The 24,643-nt window shown below is 45.8% G+C and overlaps 1 protein-coding gene across 8 annotated transcripts in view; it reads left to right on the top strand.

Annotated features, from left to right (window-relative positions):
* Positions 1-24,643, top strand: part of LOC149331456 (dyslexia-associated protein KIAA0319-like protein) — a 35,244-nt gene that overhangs the window by 3,100 nt on the left and 7,501 nt on the right. For 3 of the 8 annotated variants that reach the window (XM_089556605.1, XM_089556604.1, XM_089556603.1), the window contains 18 exons: positions 935-1,126; positions 2,555-2,917; positions 4,621-4,687; positions 4,841-4,922; positions 5,779-5,979; positions 6,408-6,582; positions 7,333-7,524; positions 8,252-8,344; positions 9,614-9,746; positions 13,244-13,308; positions 14,193-14,353; positions 15,193-15,452; positions 16,137-16,285; positions 18,845-18,996; positions 20,493-20,702; positions 22,209-22,303; positions 23,612-23,760; positions 24,414-24,536. In XM_089556605.1, coding sequence (XP_089412731.1) covers positions 1,054-1,126; positions 2,555-2,917; positions 4,621-4,687; positions 4,841-4,922; positions 5,779-5,979; positions 6,408-6,582; positions 7,333-7,524; positions 8,252-8,344; positions 9,614-9,746; positions 13,244-13,308; positions 14,193-14,353; positions 15,193-15,452; positions 16,137-16,285; positions 18,845-18,996; positions 20,493-20,702; positions 22,209-22,303; positions 23,612-23,760; positions 24,414-24,536 — 2,743 coding nt within the window. In that variant the 5' untranslated portion in view covers positions 935-1,053. Of the gene's footprint in view, positions 1-7; positions 301-934; positions 1,127-2,554; positions 2,918-4,620; positions 4,688-4,840; positions 4,923-5,778; positions 5,980-6,407; positions 6,583-7,332; positions 7,525-8,251; positions 8,345-9,613; positions 9,747-13,243; positions 13,309-14,192; positions 14,354-15,192; positions 15,453-16,136; positions 16,286-18,844; positions 18,997-20,492; positions 20,703-22,208; positions 22,304-23,611; positions 23,761-24,413; positions 24,537-24,643 lie in introns of those variants that run through there. The other 5 variants (XM_089556606.1, XM_089556607.1, XM_089556602.1 and 2 more) reach the window with 5 other exon arrangements.

The raw sequence follows: 24,643 nt of genomic DNA, 5'->3' as shown, positions 1-24,643 counted from the left end.
TGTCCCGCAAATACAGCATTCACGCAGAGAAACACCGTGTGGCGACGCAAACAGGGCTGCTTCTCGCGCGTGCGCCACGCACCGCGCTGGCGCGGCCGCCGGCCGGAGTACCACAACTCCCAGAGTGCATCGCGGCGGCGGTGGCGTAGCGCAACTGCTTGTGAAATCGGTCTATTGTAGTCATTAGAGAAAGCTGGCCGGACAGCCGCTCTTCAGCTGCTGCGCTTTCTGTCATTCCGCTGCTTTGCGGCGAAACATCGAGGCAACTTTGCATATCATCAGCTGCTGACACCGTAACGAGTGAGTTAACGCAGTAGCGTGTCTGTGCGAAACTGGCCATGTCACAAATGCGCTCGAAATAGCGTAATCTTGCTCACTACGTTCACTGATCGCTTCAGTCTCGGTTTGTCGAGTTGTTTGCGCTTGTTGACTGACACTTTATCGCGACCGACTGAGCGCTGTCTCTCCACCGCATCTTTTCCTTGCGGCTGCTCCTTAACGTACCGGGGAAAGTTCGAGTGGCGCGCATGCAAAAAAAGGAACAACGAGTTGTTTATTTTTTCGTGTTTTGGTCCGCGCATTACTGCAAAGTGTCGTTCGCCGTGTAGAAAATACTGTTCCGGTTTTGGTGGAGTCGTTCGCGTCCTTGGTACACTTTTATGCGTGCACTCATTTCCATATGGAGTGAGTTCTTAATTCTTTTGCCATCTGTGCGCCTCTAGAATTTTCCGAATCATCCAAAGTGTGCACTTGTATGCTGTGCAGCGTAAAGGCGACGTAAACAATCTTTTTTTTTTTTAGTTCTCTGTGTGATACAGCTATGAGATTTCTTGCCACAGTTGAAGTGCTCAGTTTGGGCAGGTTGCTCGTGCGCATATTTTGAATAACATTTTTTTTTTTAAACTTCAGTCTGCGTTTCTTCCTTGTTTTTCAGGGCCTTTGAGTGAAGGAAAAAACAAATTGCGAAAACGGAGTGGAAATCACTCGATGAGAAGTTCGCGCTCACGCTACTCGCATGTCGATGTGAGAACTTGCTAAGAAGAAATCGGCAACATGAAGTGTCGAAATCGACTTCTACTGCTCGCCTGGTTTTCGTCACTGCTTGTTGTCAGCCTTACTTTGGATAGTAAGTCTGTCATTGAGTCATCGATCATTGTGGTGCTTCAAAAATTGTGTATGACTAAGCATCAGTTCGCTTGAGATATGTAATAACTTCACAGCGGCTATTGGCCAGAAAGTAAAGAAAAATAGCTGACAGCATGGCATTGTATGACCTTGCTTTAACAAATGTATAAAATAATGTGGAATTGTGGCTGTAACGTCTACAAGCACATGCAAAGCACGTGCAAGGCTCTTTGCGTTCAAGATGTTGCTTCCAAGAGCAAAAAAAAAAAAAGTGCAGTTAACCGGAACAAAAAATTGCATTGTAGGAGTGAAAACTTGGCAGGCTCATCTGAAAAAAAAAAAAAAAACAGCTTTGTCTTTTTTTTTTTTTTTGGCAAACAGTTGTAGCTTGAATGGTACTGAGCCGTTCATTTCACACAGCATGTGTGAGTCATATGCTTGTGGCACGCTGCCAGTAGGATGCTTCCAGTATTTGTATTTTTAGGAGCACTTATTTTACTGTTAGTGTGCACACTGTGGAAGTTGAAAAGACTGCCTGTCTTGCCTGCTGTGAGGTGCTAGCTCTACTGCCGTATGAATAGGGTCGGCCTATTCATATGGCTTTTGGAAAGAATTCCTGGTAGCACAGTGTTATTTGCCTTCTTGACACCTTTTTCGTAACATTGGTTATTGCTGACTGTGGCATGCACTTAACGGTGCCGTGAAAGGCACCGTTAAGTGGTTTTTCTGAGCCGTATTAAAACATCCACCGATTGCTTGCCTTCATCACTGATTTTTGAAGCTCTTGCTTATTGTTAGATCACCGTTACCTGAACCAATTTAATCCTGTTAGTTGTGCTTTAAAAGCTAGATGGTCATCTGAATATTTTACTTCTCTTTTTCTCGTTGTTTTCAAAAAGTTTCGCAGTAAGTATTTATATCTGTTAACCCATTTTTATTGCATAAAATGATTCTGCCTCTTCGACCATGTTTATTAGAATTAAAACAGTGTACAATTCAAGCTGTAGCTGTGACATAACTCAAAAAGACAAGGACAGTGAGGCAAAGTACAGCATACTTGTAACCTAAACGACAAGTAGTGTCTTGCCCTACATCGTTAGGATATACTGCATAGAACATGAATAGAGGATAGTAAGCCCTGGGTACGTAGCAAAGGAACGTGGAGGACATGTCACATATTGTAAAGGTCATTCTCAGAGCCGAGAAACATGTTAAGATGTGTTTATTATAGTCTGTGTTGATCAGAAAGACTTTGTAGACTTCTAAATTTATGCTTGTTTACTATGGCTATTGCTTTGCTATGGGCCCAATACTCCCTTCCCCTGCGCTTTTAGCACTTGGTCTGGAAGTGTAGTTTCTTTTCATTCAGGCCAGTGACTGCACTCTTGATTTGTTCCCTGGTGACAAAACTCCTCCACCTCACCCAAAGGCGATCTCGAGGGTGAAGATGTTGCTGCTGAGGAAGAGGAAGATGATGAGGATGAATTTGGTGGTGCCGATGCGGGTGGCGGCGGCTTCTGTCCCGACTCGCTCTTTCCAAAGCTCACTCTGCTCCGGCACGTGACCCCGCGAGGCAATGCCAGCGCGGGCCGGTTCACCAAGGTGGCGCGTGCCTCGAGTCTGCTGGACTGTACCAAGGCGTGCTGTGAGCAGGGAGCCTTGTGCAACCTCGTGTTCCTCCACGGTAGCTCGTGCTTTCTTGTGCGGTGCCGTTCGGCAGCCCTGTGCCAACCGCAGCATCGGCCGGGTGCCAAGTTTGACTCTAGCTTTATGGTGATAGTGAGGCCTCCACGTAAGTCGCAGTGGCAGTGTCGACTACAGTGCTTTTAAAAAGTTCTCAAGCACTATGCATATCACCGGAGTAGTTGTCAAGCTCTGCAGTGTTGATCCTCTTGTGCTCATCATACTCTACTGTAGACACTGATAAAGATGATTCTTCTCGCTGTCAAAAGCATGAGGACCACTAGTAATGCAAAGGGCTGTCCCAAGCATTCAAGTGTGCTGTGTCGTTAGGCAGTCCTCCTTACTCTAAAGCATCTAGAGTGCTAGCAATGAGAAAGACCGTTTAAAGTGCCTGGGGTTGTGAGCATCTAGACAGCTCGTTTTTTGCTGTCTAAAACATCTAGAGCACCAGCCTTGTAGAGTTCTGTTTAAACCATCTTGAGTGCTGAACCCCGAGACAACCTTTTCCTCTTTCTACAGCAGCTAATTACCGAGAGTGGAAAGGCTTGTTTAATACACTTGGAATGCTGAGCCTTTAGACAGTGTTTGTCTGCATCCTCTAATGTGAAGAGCATCAAGATTGCAACACGTACCCCACTACATGGCTTGACGACTGCTGCAGTAGCCTGTGGCGTGGGTTGGGATCTTCTGAAAGGCACTGTAATTGACTCACTGGTTTTCTGGTTTGGAACATTGTTTGACTTGGTTTCATTAGCCCGCTTCCTTTTTTTGGAATTCTGCCGTTTCCTTCGTTGGCTTTATTTGTTTGGTTTGGTTTTTGAGTTTCCCATTCCACCAGCTGCTGGCACAGTGTGTGTGGATCACAACGTTGCTTATTTTTGTTGCACGCATATCCAGTTTATCCCCTTTTCTTTAGTTCATTTTCTGGTCGAATTTTCTTTGTGGTTTGACTCTCCATGCATGCATTCACAGATGGTCTCCTCATTTCCTATTTGCAGTTTTATTCAGTGCGTTCCTTGTACTGCTGCACAGTTATTTTGGTTCATTATCATTTGCTTCTCCCGTAGTGAAGTGCGGGAATTCACAGCCATAGTTTTCAGTATTGGTCCTCTTGAAGTTTTGATTGTGTTTTCATTTCTCGGTGTACTTTTGCTGTTTTTATTCTTGCTGTGTCCTGTTTCATGATTTGCTTTTAGAAGAAGTGGGTAGCTTTCACTTTCATGGCAGTCTTGCTCAGAAGTCCTTTCACGTTGTTGCTTGGCTTTTTGGTTTTTGGTTTGGTTTTACTCTCGTTTTTGCATTTTATTATTGCAGAGTAGCAACTTCGTAGCTAAAGCAAAGGATGGGCTATACTACTTTCAATTAGTTTTATTTTTCTAGCTTGTTTGTTTTTCAATTCACAATCACCATAGCTGTAGCTGTTCTGTCTAAAAAGCAGGTGGTGTTACCAAATTTTAAAGGTCCGCATGATTTATTATTTGTATTTTTGTCATCATAACTTTGCTGCATTAATATTTTTTGTCATTAGCTCACTGTGTTGTGACAGGTATGGCAGTTTGTCATGATTAGTTTGCTATGAAACTTTAAGTTGCTGATTTAAATGAAGCCTGTGATGTTGCGCTTATATACTTTGGCTGCACTTTTCTTTTTGTTTGATTTTGTTGCGTTTGTTGTCTTGTTATCCCCATTAAGGATGCATCTATAGCATGCGTGCACTCGCATCGCTTGTCTGTTTGTGCTGTATTTGTGGATGGCTTTCTGTCATTGTTGATGTGCTGATCCTCATGCTGTTTTCCGGCCTTTCTTCTTCAGAGAAAGGCTCAACAGGTCCTTCGCAAGAATGGTTCAGTCATTCGACATCGAACTCCAATGAAGACTTGTAAGCCGCTTCCATGCACATTCTTGCAGTATCTTTTTTTTTTTTTTCACGCTGGAATATGCATTTTGAACTCAATGACAAATGACAGAAGTTTATGAAAATAATTTAGCGCAGCTCCTGAACTAAGTTTCATTTTTTTTTTGGTGCACTCAGGCTATCAAGATCGACTGTTTGGAAAGATGGCAAAGGCAGCGGAGACTCTTCGGAAGGAGTGACAAACAGTTCCAATGTTTCGGTAAGGGGACCTGTGTATCTCTTTTTTTTTGCATTCCTCACTGCCATCAATCTCATGTAGATGTGAAGGTTATTCGCCAGCTTGGGTGTCTTGCTGAATGCATTTTCCAGTGACTGATTCCACTGGTTGTTTCTTGGCAACATTTTTGTTCACTGTCAAATTCGTGCTTACAAGATCACATGCTTTGCTGGTGACCGAGAGGCAAGCTGTTTCAAATCCACCAGCAGAACATGTGGTCTTGCACTCAGTCAATAAAACAAATGCACATTTTTCGCTTGCAGAAAAAAAAAAAAGTTGCTCGGAACTAGCGAGTGCAATTACCCACGAGTGATGGCTCTATGTGCAAGCTGTAATGTCAAAATGGTCTCCTGATACTTGTGCTGTTTAGCATGGAGAGGCTTCTGTAAGTGCTGAAGCGTGAGAGAAGCCTGAAAAGTGGCAAGTAGGAAATTTGCCTCTTCCAGGAGCCAAAACAACAAACATGGCAATGTAGTTAACAAGAAGGACAAGTTGAGGTGGTAGAAGAGTTCTTAATTGAAATGTACACTAGTGAAGGCCATGTAGAAAGCTGCATGTAAAGATATAAACACACAAGACGCAGAAATTATGCTTGTAACTAAAGAGGAAGCCAAGAAAGCCTTACAAACAATGCAGAAGGGAAAGCGAGTGGAGAAGATTGAGTAACTGCACACTTGCGGACGATGGTGGAGATATTGTGCTAAGAAAGCGTTTATCTCTGTATACGCAATACTTGTTATGTCCATGGTACCATAGCCACCTGGTGCCTTGGGCTATTTAACCCGGGACTGGTTAACCTGCCCTTGTGGCGCACCCTTCCATTCACGCCAACCTGAAGGTGTCTGCCAATCAGGTGGTGGTGGGTGACTCTGGCCGCACATGCGTCTACGGGATACTGCAGCAGTGTCTCAAGAACGAAGAGTGCGTCATAACTGGCCAGCGGCGGCGCACTGGCACGTGCCGCTGCCGGCAGGGCTTCACCAGGGACCCCGCGTCGGATTCCTGTGTGGGCACGCACAACAGCTCTGTCAGTGACCAGGTGTGTGGATGAGAAAAGCGTGCTTGTAGGGCAGGCGCTCTTCCACAGTTCATTGTACGAGAGGCCCGCTGCTAGGCCTAACAGAAGGGCATCTTTACATGTCCCGTGCTTTATGTGCTGCTGAATGAGATGCACGCATTTCCCCAGAAGGCATATTAACAGGCAGTAGTTCGCTCAGCAACTGCTGGCAAGATGGAGATAGTCATGCGCTGCCGTGCATTTCATCCTCATCAGAAGGTGCCACTCGCATCACTGTTGAGTGGAATTAGCGTCGTGATGTTTTCCCCTGGCCCAGAAGTTTCTTGTGCAGCTGGTCGTCGGTAGCCTTTTTATTTTAATGGCTCGTGCATGGCTTTTTACGTGTTGCAGCTAATGCTATAACGGCGTTGCTGCAGCTAGTATTTCTACATCATAATTATCTCATGCAGGCTGTTCCCACCACGTCCCCGCTGTCGTCATCCTCCACGAAAGCAGCGGCAGCTGTCTTGCCAACGACAACGACACCGTACCCTCTCATTGTGTCAGCCGGAGAGAATAAGGAGCTCCACCTTCCTGAAAACGAAGTGGTCCTCTCTGCCTATGCCCTGAAGGCAGGTGGAGATGGTGAGTTTTTTTTAGACTTTGCTCATGCATTGCTTTTCAGATTTTTCAGCGGGAGGTTTGTAAGGGATGCATTCTGGGCAAATAATGTTGGTGTGGTATGTTGTGACTAGAAACTCGTGCAACCATGCACTGGCCAATGTGAAGGTGATCTACGTCATAGGGTGTCATGTGGATTGGGGATGAGTGCGCCAGCTGTGGTCGTGAATCGGGCTAAAGTCTCTAGTTGCACTGGGGATTTCTGGGAGATATTTTGGGAGTTTCATGCAGCCGTGAAATCTGTGCTGTTTATGCCAGAGAGAGATTCCTGCACATCTGTTTCTTTAAAAGAAAAAAAAACGACCTCATATTTGCCTATCAAAATCCTGGAATTTTGGTGCTTTTTGTACACATTTGAGTTTGCATTGTTTTCGTTGTTGTGATTATTTGTTCAGTTTTTTGTAAAATTGATCTTTGGGCTATGAAACTTATTATGTGTCATCACGAACATGTTGGGTACTTTTTGTTTTTAGATGTTTTCCATAGTCATGGCTGTGCCTCTGACTTTCATTTTGGTGCATGAAGACCGTAGCACAAAACGGTGTAGATGGAAGAAGCTCTTCATTGTTATATTTCTAGATAGGGGCGGCCTCTGTGAGCAGAGATATAGATTGGTTAAGTGCTTTTCACTGTGATGACCGCGCAATGGTACTGTGTGTTGTGGGAAAAAGACAGCAAGCTGGCCATTCTGACCGGTCTGCTTCCTTTCATCAGCAGGGAATCAGTTCCGGTACCAGTGGACGCTCGTGTCACACCCTGATGGCGAGGAGACCGGTGTCATGCAGGACCAGAACACCCAGGCATTGAAGCTGTCGCACCTCAGAGAAGGACTGTACACATTTCGTGTGGCCGTAACAGGGAACAACTCGTACGGCGAAGCCACAACCAACGTCACTGTTCTGCCTCGTGAGTAATGGAGTGCATTTTTGTCTCTGAACCAAATGCGTTCTCCAGTAAGTGAAACTGGTAATGCGACTTTTCGTTGCCATGATGCCAAGCACGACGTCAGGAAGAAGCATTTCTATGTGTTACTCAAAAGCACAGTAGACTCCTATTAGGACAAATTGTGTTGAGCTGAATACTTGACTAAGCTGTACAGTTTTGGAACTTTCATCTTTTTCTCATTGATGTGATGCAAAACAACCTAGCTGGCTCATACCACTTGACTTGTTCTCATCACTTAATGCAAGTTATCGCTGTGATTTACAGACTGAAACTGTAAAGCAAGAGGTGGCTGGCTGGATTGTGCCATCATGTTGCAGTGCATGAGGATGGATATTGCATCAGAGCTAACGGTGGTAAAGAAAAAAAAAAGATTTCAGAAATAGCTGAACTGCTTTATGTGGGTGAACTTCTTTCCAGCCTGAATATACACAGCTAATATGTATGTATAATGTGTGATGCCCCTGGATGGCCAGTATATAGCATCCTAAGTTGGTCCTTGGTAAGGTAATTTTGTGTTTTTGACCCCTTTCTGATAATCAGCTGGCTAGGTGATGATCTAAAATTTTATTTTACATGCTGCGCTTGGCTTGAAAGGAGATTTCATTTTAGTGTTTCAGTTTTAGTCGAGCAGAATTTCTGCAAGGATTGTGATGGCGGCCGGTTGCTGTTGTGTGATTTCTCTGTGCAGCCAAGCGAATCAACAAGCCTCCTGTGGCCGTCATACAGCCGGACAATGTCACTGTCAAACTTCCGAGCAAGGACACTGTCCTGGATGGCTCGTGTGAGTGTCCATGTCTCATTTAGGGGTTTTGTGTGACGAAAAATGTTGATGTCAGCAGTACAGGCTAGTTAACTTTGGCCTGTGAAGTTTTGAAGAGATCTATAAAGTATCAATGGTGTTGAATTATCAAAAATAAAAATGATGATGTTAATTTGAGTCACTTCAGCACTTCTTTATTTTGCCAAAATAAATTTACACAAAATTTGGCAACCGTGAGAGTTTTCCTAATTTGCAATAGATGTGAAGTAGCATGCTTCTGATAGTGGTGGTCTTGAAGATGCCCTTTAAGATAATAGTCAGGACTGTAAGGAAAAAAAGAAACGTTCTTGCTTGTGGCTTTTTTTTTCCTTCGCAGCTGGTTCTCTTGGGCTGCATTTCTTACTCAGATGCCTTGGTGATTTGTGCAATGTTTTACAGCAATGTGTGTATTTGCGGCTTACGTTCTGGAGTGAGTGGGGCAAAAAGAAATGGTCTAGAGGTGAATTAAAAAAAAAAAAAGGGGGAATAGAAACATGCAACACGTTACTCTTGTGCAGCAATTGAATATAGTATCGATGCTTCCTCTGCTATTCCATGTTAGTTGGCACTGATTTGGCGCTAGACAGATTACACTAGCTTGCACTCGTCTTCCTCTGATGAGCATTTGCTGCCATTGGCAAACACACGCTTACCACGACTGTGTAACCTGTCCACATCATTTGAATTTCCAAATTAGATTATCCAGTTCATGAGCTTTGAACTATAGTGGATTACCCCTATTAAGCATCAGATTGCAGTGAAAATAAATGAGGCGAAGTCTTTATTGACAGTATCGTCTCACTTAATTCTCAGCTCTGAGCCATAAATAGGAAATCTGGTATCATTGATCATGCCAGCTGTGAAATGGAAAGAAGCACTTAGCTAGTTGCTTCATAAGCAACTTTTATCATATTTGTACTTTTTTGATTTACTAATATGCAACCTTTTGATCTTTCATTTGAAGTCTTTCAGCCTCTGATTCTACTGGCAAAGAGAATTTTAATTTTTTCGCTTTGTGAATTACGATGCTTTTCTTTTTGCAATTGCCAGCATATCAGTTCGAAATGTCTTTCTTGTTCACTTACAAGGTTGCAGCTCTTTGACTTCCTCAGTTTACAATCTGTGGCATCATTGTGCTAAAGCAATACTTATCTTGTTTTTGGGCCTCGTGGCTCTCTGTGTAGGTATTTTGTTAGACGTGTCTGGCTCAGGTGCTTTGCTTCAGTGACGTGGGTGTTTTCTCTTGTGCAGTCAGCACAGATGATGACAAGATAGTGCAGTACCACTGGGAGCCCATCACCATACCCATCGGCTACAGCCCCAAACTGAATGACACACCAACTGTCCAGCTCAAGGACCTCATTCCTGGCTTTTACCAGTTCATGTATGTGCTCATTTTTCTCTCTCCAAAGAACAGAGGGATTATCAGAGAGCTGTGGAAGTGGCTGTTGTTTGTCTTGTTCAGGAAAAGCAGCTGTGATAGCTTACTTAATAAATGATGCCTGTGAATAAGGTTTGGTTTGGTTTATGGGGTTTAACGTCCCAAAGCGACTCAGGCTATGAGAGACGCCGTAGTGGAGGGCTCCGGGAATTTCGACCACCTGGGGTTCTTTAACGTGCACTGACATCGCACAGTACACGGGCCTCTCGAATTTCTCCTCCAAAGAAATTCTAGCTGCCGCGGCCGGGATCAAACATCCGGAAAAAAGATATATGCGTAACAGAAAAAGGAGGGTGGTCTTTCTCATTTCTCATTAACCCCAAAAAGGAGTTATAAACAAAAGGAAAATGTGACCAAGTGACGGCCTTAATATTGGTTTTCGTCCATGAAATCACATTTCTCCTTGCAAGGCTTTTAGTGTGTCAAGCTAGTAAGGCTTGGTATCAGAATGGTAAAACGGTACCCAGTCGCCACATGAAAGCTGTGATTGTTGCCTTAATGTCTTGGTTTTATATTCTTACTAGTGTAGTTTTACTAGAGTCTGTCCTTGCTGTAATGTTTTACATTAGCAATGCAGTTGTTCTCTTGCTAATATAGTGGTGTACTGGAAGCTCTGCATAAAGACTGTGGGGTTAAAAAAGGGGGAGATATACACGTTCTCCCCGTTTAAGCACGGCTGACACAGTTCAAAGCCGCGCGGACCCCACCCCGTGGTCGCGTACGCTACTGAGCGCACGCCGACCACGGCGGGCCGTGCTCTGCGGGAACAAAGGAACGACACACTGGCTGACACAAACAAGGCATTTATTGCTATAGCAACAATAACGCCAGCTAGCAACAAAATACACTGAGGAATCTAGGATGTCCGACTCACCAGCACGGCTACGAGCGAACGTCCGCCCACGGTAGGGCAAAGGGATAAACTCCGAGGCCCGACGGAACGAGCTGAGGGGAAGAAGTTTCCACACGAGGACGCCCGCGGCCAAGAGCGGAGCTTTGCGCGTGAACGTCCAACACGCTTCCCGATGCGGAGCAGAAGCGAGCCAGCTATCCCCCGCGCGCGCGCAGCAAAACGCCATCCGTGGCGCTGGTGTCGCTACGACGCGAGCGCCCTCCCCTGTTAGTTAAAGTAACCAAAACAGAAGAGCGCGTTTCGGAGGAGCTAACAACAGTGGGGTGTGCAATGCGGGAAAGCGAACGCAGGGGACGAAGGCGTCCCCACATCCCCCCAACCTTAAATAGACCCACGCGCCTGCAAGTTACATGCTATGGAGGAGTCTCCTGGTCTTCATGCACTTGAGGCAGGTCGTGCAGCGGAGGTCACGCCGACAGAGTGCACGCAGTCTTCCGCGGTATTCCGAAGGCGGCGTGAAGGTCTCCGCTGGGACGACTCGCATGGCCCGCGTACTAAGTGCCCGCAGGCCCGCGAAGAGGAGGGCCGGTTGACCACCGCAGGCCAAGATTCCGCAGTAGTCGCCAGGGCAACAGCAGCCAGAGGTGGCTGCTGTCTGGTCTCGCCACAGCTGCCCCGGATGGATGCGGCGAACAGGATACAGGCCGCTCCGTCGCAGCAGGCGGCAGCGAGACGATGTGCACAGGACAGCAAGCCGCAGTGGCTCCGCTGGATCTGAAAGATTGCCAAAACACACTCCGCATGCCTTTAACGTAGGTCACGGGAGGGGAAACGGCGTACACAAAGGCCTGGTGGCTCAATGCTCAACTCGCTAGCAAAACGTGTCGGGCGGCTGTGCAACGCAAAGTTCGAGTGAACAAAGCCCTTTCTTGAGTTGAACGAGAATGCTCGGTTCATGCGAGGTTAAAAAAAACAGGCGGCCAGCAAAGTGCACCCCCTCTCAACACCACGGTCCGGTGGTCGTGTCACTTTTGACATGGCGCAGGCAGCTATGAATAGCCTTAGGCCTCACTACCATAGTGGCGGTCGATGACCCCCAACAAAAGAAAGACCCGAAACGGGTTTCGTGCGCGCAGCCGCGAGGAGACATCAGCGTTGTGGGGTGGTCCTCCCCGCTCACTGCACGAAGCAGCTGCTGAGTGATCGGCGCCCACCGTATCGGACGGTGTCGGAACGCCCGGTGCCGAGCTGCAATACCAGCGAGCTCGTAACGGCACCCGTGGCCCCAGGCCACCCGGCTCCCAGAGTCGAAAAAGAGACAGCGAGAAAATATATACAGAAAACTCGGACCACCCACGCGGCTTCCGTACTCACTCGCTTCGGGCTCGGCAACTCCGCGGGCGCTAGGCCTCGTGCTCCCTCGATGCAGACCAAGTGGTTCTTGAAGCAACTCCAGGAAGAAAAACTTGACAAAAAAAACATGATGAGCATGTCGAAAAGTTCAAACATGCTGCAGCGCAATACACCTCGCACTCAAGAAAGCATGCCGCAGGTCCTAGCGATCAAAATTCACACTAGGCCTACCACTTGTCAAGTCCGGACAAAGAGCGTTCCTCGAACCGAACTGACAGTCGTCCAATGTTCTAAGAGCAGGCCCCACGTTGGGCTGCCAGATGTGGGGTTAAAAAAGGGGGAGATATACACGTTCTCCCCGTTTAAGCACGGCTGACACAGTTCAAAGCCGCGCGGACCCCACCCCGTGGTCGCGTACGCTACTGAGCGCACGCCGACCACGGCGGGCCGTGCTCTGCGGGAACAAAGGAACGACACACTGGCTGACACAAACAAGGCATTTATTGCTATAGCAACAATAACGCCAGCTAGCAACAAAATACACTGAGGAATCTAGGATGTCCGACTCACCAGCACGGCTATGAGCGAACGTCCGCCCACGGTAGGGCAAAGGGATAAACTCCGAGGCCCGACGGAACGAGCTGAGGGGAAGAAGTTTCCACACGAGGACGCCCGCGGCCAAGAGCGGAGCTTTGCGCGTGAACGTCCAACACGCTTCCCGATGCGGAGCAGAAGCGAGCCAGCTATCCCCCGCGCGCGCGCAGCAAAACGCCATCCGTGGCGCTGGTGTCGCTACGACGCGAGCGCCCTCCCCTGTTAGTTAAAGTAACCAAAACAGAAGAGCGCGTTTCGGAGGAGCTAACAACAGTGGGGTGTGCAATGCGGGAAAGCGAACGCAGGGGACGAAGGCGTCCCCACAAGACATACTTAATTTCATGCGCACTGGGTCTTAAATGCAGTTCTTACCACTTAATATGTTACCTATGTGTGTTTTTCTTTGCAAAAAACTGCAGGAAAGTGCAATTCTTATGTCTGTTTGTCTGTAGCCCCCATTTGCTGTTTGGTTTTACCCATGCACTGCAGTTTTTCTGTTTCCTGCCTGTACAAATTTGTGCTGGTTATTTATGTTTTGTGGTGCTGTGAAAGAATGTACGACAGCTAAAACATGCTTTGCTTTTGAAGCAAAGGTTGAGCTACATAATCCTTCTTTTTCCCTTCCCCCCTTCATTGACAGGTTGAAGGTGACCGATTCTGATGGAGTCACAAACTCTACCAGTGCTAACGTGACTGTGCTGAAAGGTATGCCAGTATAACTCACAGAGGCATAAGGAGGTGTGCTGCTTGTGTCTGTGCTCGTCTTTTTGCATGTTGAGTTTGGTCACTGCACCTTGGTTGAGGTGTAGTCGTGTTGTGACGACATTGTAGGCAATGGGGGTTTATCAAATACATATGTGCGAGTCTTGACGATTTAGTTGCTTCAGCTTTGACCTGTACTCATCCAGAGATAAACTGAAACTGATATTCACTCTTTCGCCTTCCATTAATCATGCTTGAAACCTTGAAAGCTAGTAGTACGCCCTACAATTTACATGTGCTTTGCATTTCTTTAACCTTTGACCTTTCCGTTCTGAGTGGTATACTGGTGGTATAAAGGAGTTTACTCACTGTAACTTGTATGCCCTCTTTGTATACACACTGTAACTTTTAACAAAAGATAAAACCAGATTGATTTTGTTGGCACCAAGTGTCACTCTCAGTGGCCTTGCTTTAACTGGACTAATCTGAATCATAATATAATGAAACTGAGTCGTACATATTTGATTTCATTCTTCTCAAAAAGGCATCTTTATCTTTTAATCACAACTGTGGGTCTTTTCTGCACCTACCAGGACTGTACTGAGTGCATTGTAGTCTAGCTGTTTTACTTTTTAGCATTTTATTCCTTTCTTTTTTTTTGTATTTCGCATGGTCTTTACTTGTCGAGGCTTTTATTTTTCTCCACCCGAGTTTTGTTTTATGTAAATCATCCCCTTTTAGTATTGTTCTGACTTTTACTATTTTTATTCTTATATTTTCGTGTCATTTGATTCACTGTGTAATTTTGGTGTAAAATTGCTCCTGCTTGTTGTTCTCTTTTCTGCGCTGTTCCTGTGCAAGGTGTGACGAAAGAAACTTGATTGCAGAAATGGACTACCCACCAACGGCAAATGCTGGACCACAGTCTGTTGTGTACATGCCCAACAACGAGGTGACCCTGAATGGGAACCTGAGCACTGATGACAAGGGGATCAAGAGCTGGGAGTGGACAAAGAGTCCCGACACAGACAAGCACGTCGACATGGAGGTGTGCTTTTGACTCAGCCAATTCGTTTGAGTGCCTCTAGTTCTCGCAGCATGCAGCTTTTGTTGTGGATAATCTCTGGCTCATGTTTTCTGCAGAATGGGGTTTTATGTTCGGTTTCACAAAAATGTCAGGTCAGACTCCTCATAGGGCACCACTGTAAAGCGCAGCAGCAGCAGCAAAGCATGGAATAAATTCCGACCCGAACAGTATGTTGGAGAGGCCTGTTGGTAAAACCTTTCACGAAGACTGTTGGTAAGGCCCGTTGGTAAGGCCCGTTGGTAAGGCCCGTTGGTAAGGCCCGTTGGTAAGGCCCGTTGGTAAGGCCCGTTGGTAAGGCCTGTTGGTAAGGCCTGTTGGTAAGGCCTGTTGGAAAAGCCTGTTGGAAAAGCCTGTTGGAAAAGCCTGTTGGAAAAGCCTGTTGGTAAGGTCTTTTGGTAAGGTCTGTAGGCAAGGTCTGTTGGCAAGGTTTGTCGGCAAGGTCTGTTGGCAAGGTTTGTCGGCAAGGTTTGTCGGCAAGGTTTGTCGGCAAGGCCTATGTATAAGGGGCGTGAACTGCTTTAGCAGCTTTTATTTTCTGACTCCCTCAATGATCTATCCTCTCAGTACTTTCAGCAAGTTTGAATTTGATAGTTCACTATGTGAAAATGAAATGTTCTGACATTTATGTAGTTGCTTAACGAGGTGTATTGTGAGTGTCAGAACAAGTAAAGATGCATCATAAGTTCTTCTTGCACTGTTCAAGTCTCATTAGCCACATCTGGGACCTTTTGCCGTTGCACCATGGCTTGTTGTGGTACTGTTCATGCGTCCTGTGCTATCGTCCCGTGTCTGGTGTGCAGGGAACCACCAGCCCGTACCTGCACCTGTCCAACATGGAGGTCGGCGTGTACAGGTTTCTCCTGAAGGTGACCGACACAGCCGACCAGACTGCAACGGCTGAGGTTCATGTCTTTGTGAAGCCAGCCTCCAACCAGGCTCCTACGGCTGACGCTGGGAAGGACATACGTGTCTCGCTGCCCATCGACAAGCCACTCGTGCTGGACGGAAGCCACAGCTCCGACGACGTGGGAATCACTCTGTGGCATTGGAGCCAGATTCAGTGAGCCTGCTCTATTTGAAACTCTTGGGCTGCCTACTTCAACCTGCACTTGGCAAATTCATGTCGTGTTGCATTTACGAAAGTTATCTGCACAGAGTGAAAAATAATAAGCACAGTGCTAGCACAAACATCAGCTGTGCTTTGTGAGATCACCTTTGTGAGATCACCTTTGTGAGATCACCTTTGTGAGATCACCTTTGTGAGATCACCTTCGTGAGATCACCTTTGTGAGATCAGATTAGGAGTGGCCAGTCTGGCCAAAAGCTAATATGTAGGTGAACATGGCAATGAAAAGCGGATTGTGTGAAATTTTTTATGTGTGAGCCGTGCTTTGTGTTGCTGTTACAAACTTTACAAAGTTTGTTTCTTGAATGTGTCATGAAAGACAAATTTCCATTGCACTGCCTTTGTGGAAGACAGATTTTCAGCTTTTAAGTTGTTTGGGACAAAGAAAAGCTGTACAGTAAAAGTTTTGTCAGTGCTGGTGCATTTTTTCTCAGCTACATTTCTGTACCTTAATGCTTAATACCTAGCTGGTGTACACCTTGCCCCGTGATCGTATGTGTAGTTAGCCTGACACAAGCCCTAATTAAGGCTGAAATTAGGATATAGCAGAGTTTATTGTGATCTGTTAAGTTTGTATCTTCTCCTGACTTATGTTTTCAACTGCGCTACAATGTTCAGAGGTCCCAAGCCAAGCCAGATCGAAGAGCCCAACAGTGCGACAACAAAGGTGTCCAACCTTGTTCCGGGCGAGTACGTCTTCAAGTTGGATGTCCTGGATGCCAACAATCTGACCAGCTCGGACAATGTCTCCATCATCGTCACTCAGAGTGAGTTAATTTCTACCCCTTTGTCCTCCTCGGTGGTTGACAAAGAGGACTGCGATGATTGTTTGCAGTGAAATGTGGGTCCAACACCTTCTTTGCATTGAACAGAGATGAGAGAACCATAAAATTTACTGTTTACATGTCAGCTAGTACTTACGAGCCTGTACTATGGGTTGAACATCTTTTGTCTAGAATCTATGCCCTTCAATTCTTCCACTGGTGACTGATATATCATGACACGAAATTTAATCTATTACCATATAAACGCGTGTAAGGGCCGCACTTTTTTTTTCAGATCCGAGGGCCGATTTTCGGGGTGCGGCCCATACACGCGACTTGCGAAAAAAAAATTTTTTTCAAGTAAAAACACACCAATCAGGAAATGAACGGCATTTATTCTGCGTCCAATCGTCACTCGCCGAGTATTTCGACTCTGAGCTGGTGCTGTGCTCTGGTGCAGGCTCATCCCAAAAGAATCCGCGCAGCGCGTCCGCTGTCAACGCGTAGTTGTGGTTTCGCACTTCCATCACATAAGAGAGCAGCTCTTCTTCCATTTCAGGAAACTCTCACGGCTTGCCTCGGAAATCGGGCTTTTTGCTGCTTGTGTTTCTCAATGCATCCTTCTGGTTGCACCATCATCGGACGCACTCCTCGGTCGCGTTCAATTTCCTGCCCGCCGCACGCTTGCGTGTTCGAGAGCTAACTCCCAGCCGTATAGCTATTAAGGCGCTTGCCCATCGTGCTAAAACTGCATAGCTCGGCGGCAGCACGCAGAAGCTACAACCACCATAACTACGGCGGGCACGCTAACACGCCACAAAAACAACAAAAGGCTGGAGCTGGTGATGCTGATGTCGATGTGGATAATGGGAGGCCACGGCGGAGAAAAAAAGTTTATGATGATGATGACCGCAGCCTTGAGCGCTATCCATGGACGGCACTTGGAAGCTCCTGTGCGCATGCGTGGCCTCCGCGATCAAGTGCTCCGCACTTTTGCTCGCAGCCGGAGCTGATCGCGGAGGCCACGGCGTGTGCATTTAGAAGGCTATTCCCACCTGGGTCGTGCTAAGTTCGGGTGCGGCCCTTACATGGATTTATTTTTTTTTAAATATTTCCTTGGGGAAAACGGGGTGCGGCCCATACACGGGTGCGGCCCATACACAGGTGCGGCCCATACACGGGTGCGGCTCATACACGGGTGCGGCCCTTACAGGCATTTATACGGTATGTGTAGCAGAAACTTTCGCATAGGACTTTTGCAATTCTTTCTTTATCCTGCAGTCTGATACAGCATCATAACCAACATTTAATGTTTGTTTAAGGGGGGACACTGGTCTTTGAGACCGAAAAATGACCAAAAAATCGATTTTCAAAAAATCACATTTGTGGAATGTACGGTTACTATTTTCCAACTGTATCAATTTCTTCCTTCAAGAAATGAACATTTTGACCATAATATTAAATTCAGATCATCATGTGGGCTGAATTTATGCAGGAGCAGACAGTTTAATGGCATGAAAATTTTGGACATCCAGCTGTCTTAGTATGTCGATATCTCAACATCTAGGACAGCTAGAGATGTTGTATTATTTGCTAAGGGAAGCTGAAGGCACAGTGTGTGCAATAATCAAAGCAGATTTGTTCAATCGCACTTCAAAAATTTATAATTTCGCAAAGTTTATCGATGCATTGAATTCACACCTTGAACATTGATATTCCAAGTGCTGTAAAATTACTACTGAGGGTAAAACGGAAAAACTGCTTTGATTATTGCACTCTTTGCTCACCATACTACGCAGCCATGGATTAAAAATGATTTTTTATTGAGCAGTTTTTTCTGCACCGAGGTACTAATGAATGACTAATTAAAATTAACTATCTTGGGAACCGACTAATTTGTGAGAACGGTAATTTCATTGTTGAAATCAGTATAAAAAACTGAGCAAGGTGGTAGAGTTTCATTATTGTTGGACTAAAAATAAGGAAAATATGTCTAAGACCAGTGTCCCCCCTTAACTGTGTTTTGAAGAGGCTCTGCTTGTTGTTCAGAGGTTGAACCCAAAGCCCCTAAAAGCCTTGAGTTGCATGTCTACGAAGCAAACCAAGTGACTAGCAGAGGATACATAATATTAGCGACTAAAAATACCTGTCACTGTGTTTTCATCATCATCATCATGCCTTACACGCCCAACTGCAGGGCAGAGGCCTCTCCCATGTCTCTCCAGTTAACCCTGTCCTTTGCCAGTTGCGGCCACTGTATCCCCACAAACTTCTTAATCTCATCCGCCCGCCTAACTTTCTGCCGCCTCCTGCTACGCTTGCCTTAATTTAATTAAGGAATTAATTTGACCAAAGTCAAATTAACGAAACTCATCTTTGCAGTTATTTCTGGCACTGCTTATTTAGTCCTCACTGCCGCTTCAAAAAATCACCATTTGTTCACTCTGATTCTCCCTTTGTTCCTCCATTGCTGTTCCTTTCTCACAGCATAGCACTGATTTGACCACTGCTTGGCCTCTATGCTGGTGCTGCGTATGATAAGTGATAATGCGGACTTTGCAGACAAGAATGCACCACCCAAGGCTGACGCAGGGGGTGACCGGACAGTCTTCCTGCCTGTGGATGTTGTCTCTCTCAATGGCTCACGGTCCACCGACGATGTGGAAATCACTTCGTGGCGTTGGACACGGGACCCTTCATCACTGGCAGCAGGGGTGAGACCTCGGGCCGCAGGGCCATGTGCTTTCATTTTGAACAAGGTCTTTCATTTGGCCGATTATTGTAAGCTTTAGTTTCTTGCTGAAAGTGAGCCCTGTTTAGTTCATTTGTGATGTAACTTGAAGAATAATTAAACTTATTTGTCTCCTGGCATTGTCATCTTAGAAGAGAACAGCAGCTGAGATTCTTAAGGACATTAGAAAGTGCACCGAATATTAAAACTGGGTGACATTTGTAGTTATCCACTGTAAAACTACCAGGATCGAAAATATGAGCACACTTGAGCCTCTTAAAATGCAATTTTTATTTTGACGGTACTTTTGGAAACATTGAGAAATGTGGCGAGAACTAGTACCGCTACCGTATGTTAATTGTGAGGGGAATTTCGAGCAGAATAAATTGTTTGAAGCTACTGAGCATGTGAGCCACCAAATTTGTACCAAGGGGATTTATCAAAGTTTATGCATCACTGGATTACATGCTCTGTTCATGTGTGCATGTTTGACTTAGTGCCTTCACTTGGCCCGGTGTTGAGTGAGCTTGTGCTTGCTTGTATTACTAGTTACTCGAGCAGAACTTGGATCTATGTAAGCTGAGCAGTTTGTTCTAAGCACTGAGGTTTTTTTAGCTGTAATGGTATCATCGCGTTTTACCTTGGAGAGAAAAGATAGCTGTGGTAAAGGAAACAAGGTGTTTATGTGTGGTTGCTAATCTACTTTGTTTAATCATGGGGGAGAATTTATTGTTAGAGATCCACTTTGTTGTAAATTGCGTTAGCATTCTGGCAAAACTGAGCACAGCAGCCACCACCCAGCAGGGAATGATGCTTGCTGTGAATATTAAAAATGTAATTATCTTGGGCACATGTAAAGCTTTTAATTAAATTGGTAATTTGATTTTATTTATCAAAAAAAAAAAATCTCCCATTGGTCTGTTTCTCACCTGTCAAGCTTGTGTAATTACATCACACAGAAAAATTCAGAAGGCAGTCTTTACGATTCGCTCTTAAAGCCCTTCTTAAATCTGTCACACTCAAATACTTTTAGTTGTTTTCATGCCCATGTGTGCTGGTTGACACTGTGAAGGCTGCATTGTATGTTCGTGCGTATGAACACTGACTAAAATTGAAGGAAGGGCAGGTGTCGTCAAAGTTCAAGAACTTATAAACTGCACATGATGCTTAGAGACTGTGGATTCGGTTCCAACTTGTGATGCAGCACGTTTTGTTCTGCTTGCTCTCACCTATCCTAACAAGAGCAGCCACAACAAATTTTTTTCCTGCAGTTGAAGGTTTGTAGTTGTCTGGTACTGTTGTTAGTCTCAGTAACTATCACCTCTCCTGGTTTATGTACTGAATAAGCCCCTTGCTTCCACTGTGCTTCAGAATCCATCCTGGGATGCTTTGCCCCCTTTTCATGTACACTACTGGCGTTTTACACCTGAGCCCTGTGAGAAGTGTATGCGCACTCCTTTGCCTGTCTCCTCCCTGCAGCGCATCCTGGAGAACTCGAGCTTCTCGCCCGTCCTGCGGCTGTCGGAGCTCATCCCCGGCCGGTACATGTTCACGCTGACAGTGTCGGACGCCCAGGGGGCCACGGGCCAGGACCTGGCGTCGCTCATCGTCAAGCCCACGCCCAGCCTGGCCCAGCAGGTGGAGCTGCTGCTGGATGTGGACATCGAGACCTTCACCCAGGAGCAGCTGGTCAGGGCCGCCATACTTTGCCGTTTCTCTCATTGTTTTTGTCTTCTGCCTGCTGTGAAAATATGAAGCAGTATAGAGGTGATCAGTTTATGTCTGACTAGCCGAGTTGAAAGGGCTGCATCACAGCTTTCCTTCTTCTAGATTCTCTGGCTAGACGCGCCGGCTCAGTGGTTATATATGGTGTCGCTGCTGACCTGAAAGGCGCAAGTTCTATCCCGGTTGTGGCAGTCGCATTTTGATGGAGCCGATATGCGAGAGACCCGTGTGCTGTGCGATGTCAGTGCACGTTAAGGAACCCCAGGTGGTCGAAATTATTCGCAGCCTTCCACTACGGCATTCTTGGTAGCCTAAGTTGCGTTGGGGTGTTAAACGCCATAAAGCCATAAGAACAACTTTTCTTCTTTATTTCATTTTTTTAAAAAGGTTTAAGAAAAGAATCTACTCATTGCAGCTCACTCTTTTGTTCTTCCATTTTTTCTTGTTGTTTTTATGGGAAAGCAAACCAGTGTCATCAAAATTGGGTCTTATTGTCCCTGCTTGATCAGCTTATTACCGTCACCTTTTGGTCACCCGGAAATTAGCTTGTTTGAAGCATGCTGAGCCAACTAGCTTAAATCTCCACCCTTGGCTGGCTTTTGTGCTCTACTTTCCCACCACCTAACGTCCAGTATACAGTGATGGTAAAGCTCCGTTTCTTCTGTTTCAACCTTGGAGCATCAATGTTGTGCTAGCAGGGATTTTTTTTGTTGTTGTTGCTTGCATCCAATGATGTGACTTTCACATATTCCTTATATGCATATGCAAACAATTTCTGGTTCTTGCATAATGTGGATAATATGTGCTTTAGACTTTGCATCTCATTGCAGTACTGTACAAGTTTAAGCCACTTCCCATGAGCAGTAATGCTGTCACAATGTTACTGAAGCTGTTCTGGGTAATAAGGTCACAAAATAGAAATTGACGGATGGTGTGCTGTGTTACCTGATATATAATTTTTATCAGCACATCAGACACTTTGTCACAGTGATAAACCTGGCTGACACAAAATGATGGCTCCATGTGTGTTTTCCCCAAATTTAACTGTGTACTATATAAATTTCTGATTATGGCATTGTAGTTGGTCACAGACAGAGTGTTAATCTCGCGAAGTATTTCTGTGTGAAAATGCTCTGCTGAAAAACTGGCAATGATTGGATTCCAGTCATTGCCAGAAGGCTCCTGTTGGTTTCAGCTGCTTCAGACAGGAAGTTTGACTGTTCATTTGACTGTTCGGTCAGACTACTTGTTGGTCATGAAAGGCCTCGTCAAAGCAGCGAAGTCACTAGGACAATACGAACTCGCAGGTATGAGCAATGTCTGTTGCTGGTAGCTTTCCTCAAGGCAGCTCAAACACACATTTCTCACACTTGAAGACTGCCACATTACATGATCACTGCGCTGATTTATGCATTTTAGCTGGTGCTAGTGTTTCATGTTCCATATTGTTTAATCTTTCGAATTTTGCAGGACACAGTGCTGAAGCAGCTTGAGTTGCTGTTGCACGATGGCGAGACACTGAGAGTGCACCTTGTGGACCTGGGCTACCAGCAGGATTCCCGGAGGTATGTACTTAATCTTGGTGATTTCTCATAGTAAAAGCTTGTTAATTTATGCCCGTTAATTCGGAAATCCAAATTATAATTGCTGGTTCAATCTCGGCTAATGCCCATTTAGGTCTACGACGTCGGACGCTCACTAATTCGGACTCTATGCGTCTCGCAACGCTTATTTCGAATGGACTCCAGAAGGGAAGCCATGTCTAGGCATGACCGGTGTGGCAAGAGATCATTAAAATAGTCCTTCTCAAAAACCTGAGTTCCATGCTGCAGTCACTCGCGCACCTCTGACGTATAGTATGCGACGACAGGCCTGACGATGAACGAATTGCCCGGTCCTCGAGAACAGTCAACCGCTTAGTTTCGGTTTTGCTTTTCTGTGCATCATGCTAGCCTGCAGGCATCTCTACCAGCCAGCATCAGCCAACCAGCCTAACCTAGCTGAGCACCATTTCGAAAGCCAATTGACATGTTGCTGGCCCCCTCCCCCTTTCTTTTTTTTCTCTTGCTACTTTGGCACCATCGGAATGCCGCTTCGGTTTTTCATCTTGTGCCCTTTGCTACTTAGTCTCTGGCCTAGTCTCTTACCTAGTCTGTGGCTTAGTCTCTTTCCTGCCTGTGCTGTTTCTCACTTGCTGTAGTGTACTTGACGGTGCATGCATGGCTGCTTCAGGGACACTCAGGTTCAGAAGTCTACTCAACCTAGGAGCCATGAAAAAGAAAAACAAAAGCAGTAATATCTTGTTGGCCTTGCCATGCAGACTGGACCATTCACTTCCAAGCTTTGATGAAACTTGGGACTTTCGTTGGCTCCGTGTTCAACGTGCCTTTGCAGTTAACTGTATTCTTCGAGACTAGGTCTTCCAAGTGCAGTGTCTGCCCCGCACACATCAATATTGTTTTCTATTCTGTACCGCGTCTGTTATCAGACAGCATCAGTTGCACCCACGTGAAACGAAGTGTGCATATCACCAATGTTACTTGAGCTTAAGCTCTTGTCTCGTGCACCAAGCAGGTAATGCGCCACATGTGCTTGTTGTGGTTGACACCGATGCAACGGGACGGGGCACCTAGTGCCATGTGCCTTCGTCATGTGCGGATGTTGACGGCAGTTAGTACCTGTGCAGTTAGCTGTGAAAGGTTACTGTAAAACGTTGGAAAATGGCCCCACCTTTGTAGTTGTTTCTGTGCCTTGTTTAGCAGTGTTCAACTTTGCAGCGTGATTGCTGTGTGAAGTTGCCATTTGTGGATCAGCCTAGCTTTTGTGGCCGCACCTGTAACTGTCTCCTTACTGTGCCTCGCCGACTGCTGCAGGGTGCGAATCACCTTTGTGGCGGAAAAGGAAAATGCCAAGGGCTCCTGGGTGCTGTGTCGAGGTCCCCTCATGGTTGCCCGACTGAAACAGAGGCTGCGGACTCACAGTGCTCTGCTCGACTGGGACGTGATGTCTGTGGACACTGTTGGTGAGTGCAGAAGGTCATTGTTTAGTTTTTCAAGTGCATATCGGTAGTCTTAGGTAATGCAGCTGTCGACAGACCTGCAATTCGGGAGCTGGAAGACGGAAACTACTACTGCTGGTGCTGACTGTGCTGGACAGAGGAATTTTCAGAAAAATTGCTTCTTCCTTTGTTTTCGCTTCCCCTTTTTTTCTTTTTTGAATTTGAGGCTAGTAATTGATTTTGGTTTTTGATGAGATTCGCAGAAAGTAGTGCGTTATATCGTTCTTGCTTTAAAAAAAAATTGGAATAACTAAAGTTCTAGTGTATAAATGTTGTGCAGCAGGGTGTCTTTCTTACTTGAGAGATGGCCATGTATGCCACCGTGCCTTGGGCCTCTGACAGAACAGCTGGCAAAGACTTCTGTTTCCTTTTCGACTTGCAACAATGTAATGTTTCTGTGCACTGCCTGCGTATGCACAGACCTACTCTGAAAGTGAAAAGTTTTGAAATACTTACTGGGCAGTAAGGGCTACTACTCGACAGGGAACTTTATCACTGAGAGATTGTAGAAGAAAGATTTATTTTTAACCCCTGCAACACAAAGTATTCATGTTCCACCGATTTGCGGTATTGGCACGTGCTTTTGCTCATTCCCTTCCTCCCTTGCCATTGCGCAGTGTGTCAAAACGAGTGCTCTGGGCACGGAACATGTGATGTATACAGCAAGCGCTGCGTCTGCGAAGCTTTCTGGATGGAGGACTTTGTTCGAGCCAGCCTGGGGGATCGAGAGAGCAACTGTGGTCAGTGGCACGTTATTTTTTCCTTTCTTTTTTCTCTTTATTGCTCTTTTCTGTATTTCTTTTTCTTGTAATGAACTTCAACTGCAAGGAATTTGCATTGTCTTAAC

This window comes from Amblyomma mixtum, chromosome 8, assembly GCF_055824585.1.
Source record: "Amblyomma mixtum isolate Tamu chromosome 8, ASM5582458v1, whole genome shotgun sequence".
NCBI classification, from domain to species: Eukaryota; Metazoa; Arthropoda; class Arachnida; order Ixodida; family Ixodidae; genus Amblyomma; species Amblyomma mixtum.
The sequence above is the reverse complement of the archived record's forward strand: the minus strand, read 5'-3'. Positions and strand labels throughout refer to the sequence as shown.